The sequence below is a fragment of the Halichoeres trimaculatus genome, unplaced genomic scaffold (assembly GCF_033239565.1).
Source record: "Halichoeres trimaculatus isolate MK-OKI-2021-1 unplaced genomic scaffold, fHalTri1.1 fHalTri1_scaffold_3, whole genome shotgun sequence".
NCBI lineage: Eukaryota > Metazoa > Chordata > Actinopteri > Labriformes > Labridae > Halichoeres > Halichoeres trimaculatus.
Genome location: NW_027437181.1, coordinates 9,556,643 through 9,571,058, shown reverse-complemented (window position 1 = coordinate 9,571,058; position 14,416 = coordinate 9,556,643). Strand labels below are relative to the sequence as shown.

The following is a 14,416-nucleotide window of genomic DNA, read 5'->3' as shown; positions in this document are numbered from 1 at the left end:
CACGTAGCCAGGTATTTTAAAAAAAGAATATCCCTTCTCATTTGTTTTTAAAAAATAATTTCGTCCACACTGAGCGGGAACATCCGCTGATGAGTGTGGCTCAAAGAATGCCACACCCATATCTGGCAGTGTTTTCCAGTTGTAAAACCTGTGTCATCCAATTAGGATGAACTGCTGTTATTAAACTCCTTTTCCTGCCATCTACATAAAACCACAAAACCAGAGTTTCCCAAAATCTTCACTTTGGCTGAAGTTTTCAACAAATATTGTTTTCATTGACGTGAAACTGCAGCTATATGTGGACATGACCTAGAAAACGATCCTGCAGCCAGTGCGAAGAGGACTGCAGCCTCTGTACATGGGGCACCTGCATGCTTGACCAAACAAAGCCAAACTGGTGCTTCAGCTGAACTTGAATCTGGTGTTAAAAAAATTGCTGCAGTGCACATTTTCTACCTACAGCAAACAGGCTGTAACTGCTGCAACATTATCAGCAAAGACAGATGTGCAACAGTCTCAGTGGATCCACTTATTTTGTCTGTGATTGACAGTGTTACTCTGATTTTCAGACAGTATTACAGACAGAAAACCTCCAGAAAATAGATTTTATTAAGTCAGACCTCTTGGAGTTGCATGGCTTTCTTTACTTGACCAAACACCATTGAAAATGCAATAACTGTATGCAATAACTGTATGCAATAGACGATGGGTGTTACTACTCTGTTGCTGCTTGTTTTAGTTCTTTTTCAAGATATCTTGTATTAGATGCCAGATGACATCTTTAAACACCACACAAACAGGCAGAGATAATGTACCTTTGTTCCATAAGGTAAAATCACAGCTTTTTCCAATGGAATCTTGTAGTGTGCAGGAGAGCGATGTAACAGCTGTTACTGTTTTAAAATTTGACGTAACCTCACTGAAAAAAATCTAACTCTGGATGGATATTTTCTGTAATGCTTTCCAACTATTGGAGGGTTAATCTGAACTTGAAACTTTAACTTTGAGTAGATATGCTTAAAGACATCCGAGGCCTTTTGCAGCTCACACAATCTGAAAAATGTAGGGTGTCCATAAAGTCTTCTTACAATTTAAAAAACATATCACAAAGGGAGTAGTTGAGGTGTTTGAATCAGATTTGTTCTATGACCCCAGTAACTATCAAAGTTTTTAATCATATACATTTGTGTATTTCAGGTTTCATGTTGATGAAAGTGGAACAGTTAAATGAAGCCCTAAAAATGACTATCCCTCAAGAAAAGGCTCAATATGTGTCTTGGTTTCCCGAAACAAAAAGAAATCAGATATGTAGACTCAGAAACTACAAAACTAGAAATGAAACAGATCCTCTGTCACGTCCACCAGTTTGTGCATGGCAAAAGAAATGTAGTGACTGAGTTGGAAAAAGGGAGGAGTGGACGACTGAGAACATCTGAGAAAAACATCAATCACCTCTTTATTTTGAAACAGTTACAACATATTTGTCTGTGTATTTGTTTTTGAATTACAATTCTGAAACTGTAAAGAGACTTTATGAGCATCCTGTGTTTTTATTTTTTATATCAGGCCTCAGCTCTAAAAAAAAACCCTCTAGAGCAAATGTTATGACTCGCTGGTTCACAGCTGGAGTTTTATTTCCAGTATCACCTGAAGTTATCACCCTGTTATTTTTTTATTCTAAATGTAGGAAGAAATTGGCTAAAGGACGGGAGGTGAAATGACTAAATGGATGCTGTCGAGGCTCAATGCTCGCTTTTGGTCCTCTATAAACACTTTAACTGAAACAAATGTAATACTGGCCGGAAAAACATCCCACATTCCCTGCATCCAACTGACCTTGACCATTTTGCACTGTTTCCATAGCAACTAATGAGACGAAGAAAGCGTGTAGCTCCTATAAATGTTTTTCTGACACTGACAGCTGAAAAAATCTTCCCTAACACAGTTTGCTTTAAAATATCGAAGAAGAGTGTTTCATTGTTTCTTTACCTGAAATGGACTCTGGCTGTTGTAGTTTTTCACTTCCTTGTCTGCTCCTCGAACAAGCAGCACTCTGGCACAGTTATCCTGGAGAAAGGAGAAGGAAAAATATAAAAAAAATAAGCTTGGAAAATGTCTCAGACAAGAGTGAAATCCTTCATTGCCATACTTTGTGGAGTTAAGGCTTCCTGTGACTTTAGCAGAATTTTCCCCCCAAACGCATAAAAAAGTCAGCAAGGGGAAAAAGATCTACACATCCCAGAAAAGAAGCAGAGAATATCTACTACCTATAAGAGAAATGGAGCTTCTCTGGTTGCTAAGTGTGGATCTATGGCTCCACTCAAAGAGAAAGAGGGAGTGAGAGCGAGAGAGATAGATGGTGAGAGACAGAGAGAGAGAAGAACAGAGAGATGGAGAGAGCTGAGGGGTTTGAATCTGCTGCACGGATCGCCCACAAAGTGCTCAACCACGCATGTACTGTGCACACACACACATGAATATAAAGACTTTTTTTAGACTCACAATAAGCTTTGAGAGTTGGAAAATGGCTCACACAGATACAGAATCACCACCAGAGTGTGTGCAGAGCTGTCAGCATCACAAACATCTCTCTGATTAGACATTTAACATCTCATTTGAAGGCAAGCACAAGTGGGTTATTTTTACTCGTTTCCATCTGGAGTGAAGCAAACCCACCACAAGTCTTCCTCTACACAAGCTCCATTTATAATGTGTGACATACATCAGAGAGCATTTTGGCTCGGAGATTATAATTAGAAACAGAGCAGTAAAAGGAGAGACAGGGACTGAAGAGACGAAAGATGAAATTCTAAAAAAAAAAAAAAAGAAGAAGTTGAATCATGAGGATCCAGGAATGAGTAGCTTGAACCACACGGAAACTTTGGCTGTAAATGGATTTCTCTTGTGCTTTTCATGTTGAGTTAGTGAGAGTGGGTCACTGATGGAGAAACAGACAGTGGATGCATTCTCACACACACACACACTTACACACACACATTAAAAGTTTCTCTGAATTTGCATTGACTTTGCTCTCAGACAGAAGGAGAACTTGTACAGTAAAACAGCTTAACAGAGATGGAGCAGGTTATATTTTCCCCTTTGTCTCACACACAGCCATCACTGTTATTGTCTTTCATTCTGAAGGTCCTCGGCTTCTTTTGTTCACCTGCCGCGATGCGAGTGAGAGAGAATGAAAGAAAGCAAAAAAAGCGAATTGTGTAATGTAAGCTGTCTGTTAGTGGTATGTGTTTGACCAGGTTAGTTCTTATTTAATAAAACAAATGTAAAGCTTTTAACTGTGGCCACTACTATACTGTATCCGGTTGAATCCAATTTCATCCTATAGTCCTATCATATTCTATCCCATGCAGTGCTGCCAGGCAATTAAAAATAATAATCTAATTAATTACAGGATTTGTAATTAATCAATCTAATTAATCGCATTGTAATCTCATATCTGCTTAAGGTCCCCAAATAAAGAATCTAAATTCTAGGACATTACAAAACTTTAGTGCAAGACTAATCAAATGGATACACAAACAAGATAGGTTTGTCAATCCACATTTTTTTCAACTGCCAAATATTAAAATGAAATATAGACGTCAATTCAATTGCAACCATTTACTGCATCTATTGAAGTAAATTCTGTTTTTCATCAAGGGGAGGTGGGGTCTGGTGGAGCTTGTCAATCAAAATCCTGCTCGTAAACTACGGTGGATGAGAGCGGGGCTCTCTTTGGATGAGAGATCAGCATGGATATGAGGAGAAGAAGAGAGATGACAGAGGCATAGCAAGATGCTGCAAGTCAGAAAAGTTTAGGCTGCTCAAGCTCCAAGCTCCAAAAGTTCAGGCCGCTCAAGCTCCAACTGAGGATGCGTGGCGGTAGTTCAGAGAGAAAGAGCAGCGCGATGGTGAGAAAAGACGACAGAGATCTTGGGGAGGATCAAAATGAATGGAGCACCCGAGATGAACACGATTAAAAAAAGTACATTTTGTCTGTTTTATTTTTGTATCAAAAACAGGAAGAGAGCCATGAAAGAATTGAGTCCACTTTTCTCAGGTACTTTTTGGTGTTTACATAATCATAGAAAACAATATTACTTGGGCCTTGAAAGATCATTTAATGAAGAAAGGACTAATCAGTATGTTTTCATAAGCCTAACTTTTAGAAATGCTGTACCTGTGAGCCTCAAACCAAATTATATTTGCTGCTAAAAATATAATCTGAGGCATCATCACAACACAAAGCATACAAGCTTCTAGGAGTCACATCCTGAACAGTCAGAGGCCCTTCAGCCAGAGAAACATTTCTACTCTGAAACCTCAAAACTCCCATTAGGAATGAAGAATTAACACAACTTCAACTGAAAAAAAAGGACAACATTAGTGTCGCTGTATGCTGCCAGTCTGTGGTTATTTTGGACTGAAGTCAGGAGATGGCACAGGATACTTTTCAGAGGGTGTTTGTTTCACTTGATTAAGAAAATAAATGGATAAAGTAACAGAGATGTTTTAGAGTATTCTTCTTAGACTGTATAAAGTATGGACGTAGTCTGTTCCTGAAACAGTGAAATGAAGCCAAATGGTGAATGTGGCCATACTGGTTTTGATGCAAGCTTTGAGCTTCCTTTTGAACAGCTATAGGGTGCTGTTATGTGACTAAAGTGACATGAGCTGAGCTGTGACTCTGATTGGACAATCAGACAATCCTAATATTTCCTACACCACCAAGAAAAAATGTAACCCCGTACTGTGTGTTCCAACGGTGGAAAATAGCATTTGAGACCCAAGCCATTTTTTGTAATAGACTGTAAATTTGTTTTTAATACTGTGAAAGTCAGGGTTTATTTCTTGGAGTGTATGTGGTTTCAGCTTTTTCTGGATTCTTGATGAACAGCAACTTTTTCCCCTTCCACCAAGGCTTCATTTTTCTAAACAGGATGTTGCCCCTTGGTATTCTTCAGTAATATTCCGGGGACTGGATGGAAAGCTGTGGTGGGACACCAGTTGGGGTTTATTGTTGTATGGTATGGTACCTCATTGTTTCTTCACTTACTGTTCCCTGCCATTCCATTGATACTGTTTCGTATTCCCATCATATCCCACCATATCATGTCATTTTATACTGTTGCTTCTTATCCTATCCTGTTATACTGTATCTAATCCAGTATCATAATTTATCTTAGGTCTATCATATCCTATTCTCATGAATTTTATCGTAACCTGTCATATCATTTCCTGTTATACCTCATCCTATCACACCCTATCCTGATGTATTGTATCCTGTCATATCATTAAGTGTTGTCTCTATTTGTATGGTCTACTGTATATGCTGTTAAGTATGGTATTCTAGAGCATTTGTTAATACCGTATACTATCATATCTCATCCTCTCCTATAGTATCCTGTTCTATCAAACCTCTACTGTATCATATCTGGTCATATCCTCCTGTATTGTATCCTATCATATTGTTGTCTGCACCCTGTTCTGTTGTTTCCCCTTGTATCACAACTTATCCTGTAGTATTCTGTGGTATGGTATCCTGACTTATCAAATCCACCTCTGGTTGTAACTTATCCTATCTCCATCAGAGCCCAATGTTTTCTTACAGTGAGTTTGTAGCTGAAAGAAAAGTCAGAAAGTAACAAGCAAAGAGATGGTTTTGGTCTTTTTTTGGAGATGTTATTTCAACATTTTACAAACACAAGCCAAGCCGGGGTCTTGATTATTTCAGAAAGGTCAGATGGAGAATATTCTTTCTTAAATAAGCAAGCATTAACTCAAACACACCATGGGAAGGCTGCGGATTAGAGGCTGTATTTCTCTGTTTAGCAGGCACGCTTTCTGTCTGATGTGTTAAATGGTCTGAATAAGGATAAAGGCTACTGCTGACCTTCAGCCTGAGGATTCACTGACACGTTTAAGTCAAGTGATCTTTGAGATGGTTCATTTGTTCTCAGTTATTTCACTCCAGGGATGAAGTTCTAGTTATTCTCTTTGTTGATTCAATCCACAAATTGAAGAAAAAAGGATCAATGTCTTTTTTAAATTAAAGAATCACTTCATACTTATGCACTCCTCTGTCCCTCCCTGTTGGTTCCCTTTGAACACTCAGATATTTTATCATTTAAAACATTATATTTGAAATTGTATACAACATCCTACAGTAGCTGTAACCTGGGGCTACTGAAGGTAATAGTAGCATAGTTTGACTAATTTCCCCATTAGAGGTTGCACGGTAATGTGATGTAAAGCTCGCACATCTGGGGATTTTCTTAAGTGCAGGAGCTCATCATGAAGACGACGAGCACGTGGGCATGATAAATAACATGCCAAGATAATGGCAAACAACTCATCTCCTGGGAAGAAAGAGCAAAGAGCCCGCAGGGTGCGTGCAATCAGAGAGGAAGTGAAGGAGGTAAAAAGCAGCAGCAAACACATGAAAGCACCTAGAAGCTGGAATAATGAGGAACCGCAGTTCTTCAAGTGGCCACTAGCAGCTGGGTCCAAACATGAGCCAATGGGAAAAATCTATGAGAAAAGTCTTAGTAAACCAGGTGATTGGTCTGATTCCTTTTTAAAACCTAATTTTAACTTAGGAGGGAAAAGATGAATCACACATGCATGGCTGAAGAAGTCCAGACCAGAGGTTCCCAAATGTTTCCGTCTGTGACTTAAAAAATATCCACGTTGGAGACCGGTGCCCCCTGCTGTGGGCATACACTACCAGACCAATCCAAAAACCAACACAAATGAATTAAAAAGCCTCAGATCCTTAACCCCAAAAAGCTTAGAGCATTGCTGGTGTCACAATTTGAATATTTATTTTTAATTGGTTGTAGTTCTAAAACCAGATAAGATTGATCAATCAATCTTTTTTGCATTTAAAATCTGAGGACTTGCACAGGCACACTTATTTTATTGCCCTCTAGTGAATAGTTTGTTTTGATGGTAATGTTGTCTCTATGCACCACTAATTATTTTTGTTTTTGACTATTGAGTACTGAAAATTAGTGATATCTTAAAAAGCAAGTTATTTACAGACTCTATTTTTCATTTACAAGTTTCAGGGACACAGCCATACAATTTGTGCATTTCAAAATAAATCTGAGAATAACAAAAACAATTCTCTTTTTCTTAGGTTTATTGTACTTTAAAGCAATTTACAGTAGTAGTTAAGACATGAGGCAATACACATTAGTAGAACTGGGTATATAAGGGTTATTTTCAAGGGTAAAAAGCAAAGCACTCAAAAAATTGCACTGCAGTGTGTGAAAATGTAAGGATATGTCCTGGTAGACTTACGTAATGGTATGTCTTAAAGAGTTAATTAAGCTGATCAGTAGAAAAAGGGCCTTCCTATGAGAACATGTGTCTCTGTTTCCTGCACAATCCAGCATTTTCAGTTTGCAATTTTCTACAAATGTACATTTTTATTTATTTTTGTTTTTCTTTAACAAGAATTTATTAAATTGGCACATTTTTTTTTTGTTTTTGATTTTGGAGGGTATTTTGTAACCCCTCAGGGGGTCCAGACTTGTACTTTGGGAAAATCTGATCCAAACAATTAAATCCATCAGATATGTGCTGTTTTATCTAACCTGTTGTTTATCAGTCATCAATGACTTTTTCATTTGACATGAAACGGACTGACATGTGTGTTAGTGGTGTCTATTTGAATTTATTTTGATTAATGTGCCTGTTATACCCTTTACTTCAAGGCTACTGGACTTAACTCTCTGATATAATACCTGGTTCATTTATTATTGAGTTGTGCTCTCATTCATATCATTTACACACACACATCTGTACTCCTGAACAGAAACCCCCTCACACAAACACACACTCACCTGGTTGTAGAGGGCACAGATGTGTAGAGCCGTGTTCCCCGAGGCGTTTTGGGCGCTCATGTCCGCTCCGTAGAACAGCAGATGCTCCAGATGCTGCACATGGCCATGACGACAAGCCTACACACACACACATTCACACACATTCACACACATTCACAAACACACACACACACACACACACACACACACACACACACACACACACACACACACAAAGTCAAAGAAAGCAGGTATAGTAGCTGCAATAAGAGGCTTCAAACACTAGATGTCAGTGTGCTGCAGAAGAGATAACATCAGCGTGAGGAACAGCTGTAGCCTCGGTTTGAACTTGTTATCAAAGACAGAGAAATAAACGAGTGGGGCTTTAATATGTGAGATAACCACAGAGTGTAAGAGACTATCACCGGATTACAGGCCAGCTGAGGAGGACGTTTTTACTGTAAGATCCAACTATTTCAAGTCACATAATGACAGAGGTTGTGGTGATGCTGTAAAGTGCAGTATGAGAACTATCCATAGGAAAAAGCTTATTCATGCTGCAGTTTCACGCAGACATTGAAAGGCTTGTGATGTAAAAGTATAATGCAATAAAAGTAGGAACACAAACTTTATGATCTTAGATCTCAAAATCACTCAGGGCAACAAAGGTTTGCAGTTTAAAATCAGACTTGATTATTTCAAGCAGTAGGTGCAGAAAACCTGAAAACTTTTTTTCACTAATTCACTTTAGACTGTGAAATAATAAAATGTTCAATATCAAACACACAAACAATGTGAAATCTTTCCTTAAAGAGTGAAACAACAAAATTCACTAAAGAAAAGCCCCCAGAAGAATCTAAAGATTCATTATTCATTATAAAAATGCTGCAGCATGCAGAGTGGAGAACCAGGGGTCAAACTGCTGATTGATTATTGGACGACAGGCTTTACCTCTGAGCCACGGCTGCCCCGAGGCTGAATATAATATTTACACAGACAGAAGCATACATCAGGGTGAACATGGCCCGATGATTGATTTGTCTGCAGTACTTTCTCTTGCTGATGCTTACTGTAGTTTATGTTTGTGAAGCATAAGGGAAGTTATGAATGAGTGAAGACGACCTTGGACTGTAAACCAGCAGCAGCAGTCGTCGTGCTGCTCGCTGTGCCGCCTGACAGCTGATTGTTATCGTGTCTGAAACGGGACAGATGGGGGAGGCAGAGATTTTGTGAGTCGACAGGGAGTGAGACATGAGCAATCTGATAAAGCTGATGGCCCGATCACACACATATGCACACACAGAAACGAAACACACTTTGGGGATGCTGATATTTAGTCTCTGCTGCAGGGTTCCTCTCCTTAAACGACTTTATCTCCTACAACAGGAAACAGCTGCCAAGTTGCCCACAGCCCAGAGAGGCTGTGTGTCTGTGTGTGCTTTAGTAATGCTTTCTCAATACAAGCTGTTTCTCAGAACACGAAGCCAGAAAAGGACCCCCCTGTGCCAGTGTCTGAACACCTGGCAAGTCTGTATCAGAGTTTACCTGGTGAACTTCGTGCCAGCCATTCTCGTCCTGACAGCAGACGAAGGCGTGGTGGTTGAGCAGGAGCTCACAGCAGCCAGGGTCTCCCCCCACTACCACGCAGTGATACAGAGGAGTCAGACCGCGGCTGTCCTTGTAGTCTGGAGAGGCTCCCAGCTCCAGCAGAGTCTGCAAACACACAGTGGGAGGACAAATACTAAATATGGAGAGGGATGTCATCAGGTCTGAAGTCAATTTCGACTCTTTCTCTAGATCAAAAGCAGAATCACTATGTGACCAAAGTAGATTAACATTACATGCAAAAATTTAAGATAACATTTCTTACAAAAGGTAATATCACCTGCCTTTGCATCCAGAAAAAGTTAGATAAGTTTCACATTTAAAGGTTTAAATCAAGGGTCAAAGGTCACACATCATATGCAGAGGCTACAGTCCAGATCACACTGGCTATGTGAGTCCAACACAAGTGGATACCTACAGTCTTAAATTGTGACAAAATTGAAGAGGTGTTATAAACTGCAGTTCCTTAAGTGTCCACTAGAGGCTGGCTGCAGAAACCAAATATAGACCTAATCTAAAAGCTGATATTTACAGCAAAAGTAAACATGTTTACAGCCTGGTTCAAAACTCTTTTGGGCCCGGTTAGCTCATTTTCTGTGAGCACACACTGCGGGGGGTTGACATTGACAAGGTTTCAGTTACTTTTGTCTTATTACCCCCATAACTGTTAGTCCAGGGTTAGATAAATTTAAGGACTGTCCATAATGATGCTGAGGAGTAAGATGCGTATTTGAAACCACAAACAGCTGTTAGCTAAATTCAGGAAGGCTAAACGATATAAAACCACCTCCAATGAGAATACAGATATCTGGAGTATCAACTCACCCACAAAATGTGAAACTTAACATCCCAGACTTTGTTTGTGGTCTACCGCTACTGTGAACACACAGTCTGATGGTATGTTCAGGGTCTGCTCTCTTTCTGAAATGATACCTGCTCCCTGAAGCTCTCACAGTATCTCCACACTCACCTTATGAGCCACATGTTCAGAGTAAAACAGGAAGTCTGCCAATACTTTATTCTTATGTCACAGCTGTATATTTTTACTTGTCGTGTCCCTTTCTCCTGCAGGTGAATCTAATCATGCACCTGCTCTGAAGCCACTACTGCCCCCCAGAGGACAGAGTGATAGAGATCATGTACTGCACTGTTATAAATCCAATAGTTTGATCGTTGGACATTGGATGAGGGGAGACTACCTAAACTAACCACTTCTGTTCAGAGCTGTTTCATAACGGGTCCAAAGCCTCTCCCTGTGTTAGATCTTCATGAAATTTTGACCTAAGAACATCACACCTTTCATTCAGACCAAAGGGACAGTGTGAAATGGTTAAGAAGGGTTAAATCTATCCCCTATTATCAAACTTTGCAACAAATAAATTGTGCATCAGAGACTAAAACGATAAAAAATTAAGCATGTTGTTGCACTGAAAAGAGTGGTGTCTGTGGTTCAAAAATCAGTGATTTGGAAATTGCGATGCATACTTATACGGCCCAGGTCCAGAAGTATATGAGTGATTCTGTCTTTTTATTAAACGTTAAATCTCATCTGAAACTGAAAATAGAAATAGTGACTCATGGTTGTCTTAAGTGATGAGCCTTACACGTGTTTTAATCTCTCTCAGAGACAAGGGAATAATGACTGAACCATTTAAGATGTTCAGTTTGAAATAATAATTAAAGATAAAGAGCTTTTATTGAGGGGCTTGTTCTCACAGTGAAGTCTAAGACAGGTTAAGAGGATCAAACAGATTTCCCTCGTCTTAGCTGAAATAAGAGCTCTGTATCCTCTGATCCTGTCAGTGTTCACCTTTCTAAAACCATCAGAGGCGTCATCTCTTCCCGCTGTTAATGACAGTTCTGCTCACACCGCGGTCTGATGTTGATTAGGTTGGAAAATAACTGAAGAGTCAGTCAGGAAAGAAAAGAAAGGAGAGCAGGTTTCCTCACCATCAGGGTGACCTGGTTCTTGGAGCGGGCAGCTTTGTGGAGAGACGTCATGCCGTCTTTGGCTCTGAAGTCCAGGTGAGCGCCGCCGTTCCTCAACACTTTGATCATCTCTACCATGTTGTCCAGGTGAGCTGCAAACGTCAATGGGCTCTCTGGAAGACGAAAAACAGAGTCCTTGAAATGTTATCTGTAATAAAGACCAGGTTAAGGCACATTTGAAACAAGCCCAGAAACGTTTCTTCAGACTAAATGGTTCCTGGGTCGTACTGTCGCCTGTATATAATATATTATAATATAAAAATATAATATAATATAATATAATATAATAATCGGCCAACAACACTAAATTGTTTTGCACTTGTGCTTTTCCCCTTCTGTTCCTCAATGCGTCCACCTGTGTCTCCGCTCAGTCGGTGTCTGTACGTCAAAATACAAGACAGTTTCTAAACCCTGACACCATCATCATTCACATCCTTGTATGATGATGTTGCTAGGCGCCGCCCTGTTGGTTGTGGCTGCCTGTTGCGGCAGCTCTCTCTTCTTTGTCCGTTTCTAGTCATTTGTTTTGTCATTCTTGTATTTGGAGCCGGTCATTACTCTGTATAGTTCATTTACTGGTCATGGACACCAAACTGGTTTTGTCTTCAGTCATATTTTTACTATGTAGCATGTCAATGCTAACTGGTGCAAGGCCTGATGTTTCCCCACAAGGTGAGGAGAAAGAGGTGAGGACAATGTGCTGGTTCTCAGGTGTGAGCTAAGAAATGACGACATTGACCTGTCCTTCAATCCATCGTTATGGGGAACATACGGTCTATCTCCAATAAGATGGACAAGCTAGCTGTGCTCACCCAGCAACAGAGGGAATACCAGAAGGCAGAGTACCATTATACTATTCACAGACATGGCTAACAGAGCTTACACTGGACACCGACGCCACATTGGAAGAATTTCACCTGCTGTGAGCAGACAGGATACAGAGACCGAACAGACTCATGAAGAAGCTCAGTCCTGGACCCTGTGGAGGTGGAGGCTGGCTGAACTGGAGACTGATGGACAAGCTGTCATCATCTTTTTTATTACGGACCTTTTTGCACGTTTTATACACTTTCTTACTCTTGTTTTCTTGATTGCTGCTGTGACTCCTGAATTTCCCCTCAGGGATAAATAAAGTATTTTCTACTCTATTCAATTCTATCCTCCAACACTTGATCAGCAATGCTCAGAGCTCCAGGGCCTTGGGAAGGATAATCCCCACACAAGGACTACCTGGTGTAAAAAAGGGGTAAAACAAAGACCATAATAAGTCTTCAGTCCCACGTCCCTGAAGTGGGAGCACCTAAAGAAACCCTTCAGAATCATCGTCCCTATGTGGGGGGACTCTGCTCCTTATTCTGCATGTATATGAAGGAGAAACCAGTGTTTATGTTTCCACCGTTAATCACATAGAGAGCTTTTCCTGGACAGCTGAAATCAATCGCTTGTGAGAGCGGCGTAACAAGAATCCTCTCTACAGGGACGCCGCTCTCCATCAGTAATAAGGCGTTCATTTAACAAAAGCTCTCAAAGCCCTTTAAAACAACCTCAATTCTCTGCTTAATAACCTCTCTCCTCCCAGCTCCACCTGCCTTCAGCTCAATACACTGCTCTGTGTGTTTTCCTGGCCAATCTGTGTCCACTCAATATTGGCAGCGATGAGAGCACCTGCACTCTGAGATACTCTTGACACATTCATTAAATGCTCATAAATAAACATGATGGTCACCTGAACGCTGAGTTTAACAGCTCTGAGTTTGAAACCATTGTGATGAGTTTTTAATCGCAGGATGCTTTCAATGATTAAACCACAGCTTTTCTGGAATCTCTGAGGTAATCCGTCTCTCTGCTCAAAGAGGACAGAGATGTTAAAGCATCCTCTTCTTCTCTTCTTTTTCAAGTTGATGTCTCACTGAGTGCTCTTCATAAGCGCCTGATTGTTTCCACTCCTTATGAACAGCTCAATCTTGAAGTGACTCAGCTCTGAACTTGACTCCCTCCTCAGACTCCCCATGGCGTTTAAACTACAGGCCATGAGTGTTGGCTGTCAATACTATGGATCGCTCACTCTTGTTTCCCCTGAGCATGACACTCATCCGAAAGCCAATAAGGCTGATAACAGAGTCCAGGACGAGGTGAGAGGGACCAACTGACTGATTCAATATGAAATGCTCTCCTTCTAAAGAGACATTAGCAGCCTCTGGTTTAAAGAGGGATGACTTTGAAGAAGTGCCTCAAACTTGCATTGTGTCTCATTATCAGCAGGTCAGTCCATCAGTCAGAACATTTTGAAGGATTAAGTTTATTAATTTTCAAACTAAGTTGCATTCTGACAGAAAGGTGGGCTTCCTCTAATTGATGGTCCCATTTAAAGTCACAGAAACCAGAAAGCCAAGGTGACCTGCACTAAAATTTGAAGTGAAGCAATCTTGTCCTCACTGGTATTCTAGCTCCAGAAAACAAGGCTGTGCTGACCAAAATACTGATGTTGAGGCTTCAGACAGGGGCTTTACAAACCAATGAGTGGAAAAACTTACATAAATGACCACTCATATTTGCATAACCTCACTCAACCCCAGAAAACCAAAATGGTGCCGTCCAAAATTCTAACCTTGAGGCTTCAAAACTGGATTTGAAAAGCCAATGGGCAAAAAGAGAGTTTTTTGGTCTGAACCCTTTGAAGCCTGAGCTGATTTAATGTCTGCTTGAAAATTGCATACCCATAATAAAATGAGTATTTCTCTATGACCAAAAGGCCTCTTTGATTAATTGTGATGTCAAAGTAAAGGGAGAAGTTGTGAGATCTATTGAGATGTGTTAATTAGTGGTACTTTAAAAAATCAAATGAAGATGACACCTAGCAATGATTTAAAAAAAAGGATAAAGGTTTGCCTGAAAAAAAAGAAGATATCTCTTTCTGAAAATGATCCAGCTAGAAAAAAAAATAAAAAATAATGCTTGTTTTGGAAACTAACCCATGAAAATCTGATACTAAC

At 40.1% G+C, this 14,416-nt stretch overlaps 1 protein-coding gene across 1 annotated transcript in view; it reads right to left on the bottom strand.

Moving 5' to 3' along the window:
* The window catches only part of LOC141788046 (SH3 and multiple ankyrin repeat domains protein 2-like), a 290,879-nt gene that overhangs the window by 157,782 nt on the left and 118,681 nt on the right, over window positions 1–14,416 (bottom strand). The window contains exons 8-11 of the mRNA XM_074666864.1: window positions 11,385–11,536; window positions 9,375–9,542; window positions 7,851–7,967; window positions 1,990–2,067 (exon numbers count right to left, since the gene is read on the bottom strand). Of these exons, the coding sequence (XP_074522965.1) occupies window positions 1,990–2,067; window positions 7,851–7,967; window positions 9,375–9,542; window positions 11,385–11,536 (515 nt within the window). The remainder of the gene's footprint in view (window positions 1–1,989; window positions 2,068–7,850; window positions 7,968–9,374; window positions 9,543–11,384; window positions 11,537–14,416) is intronic.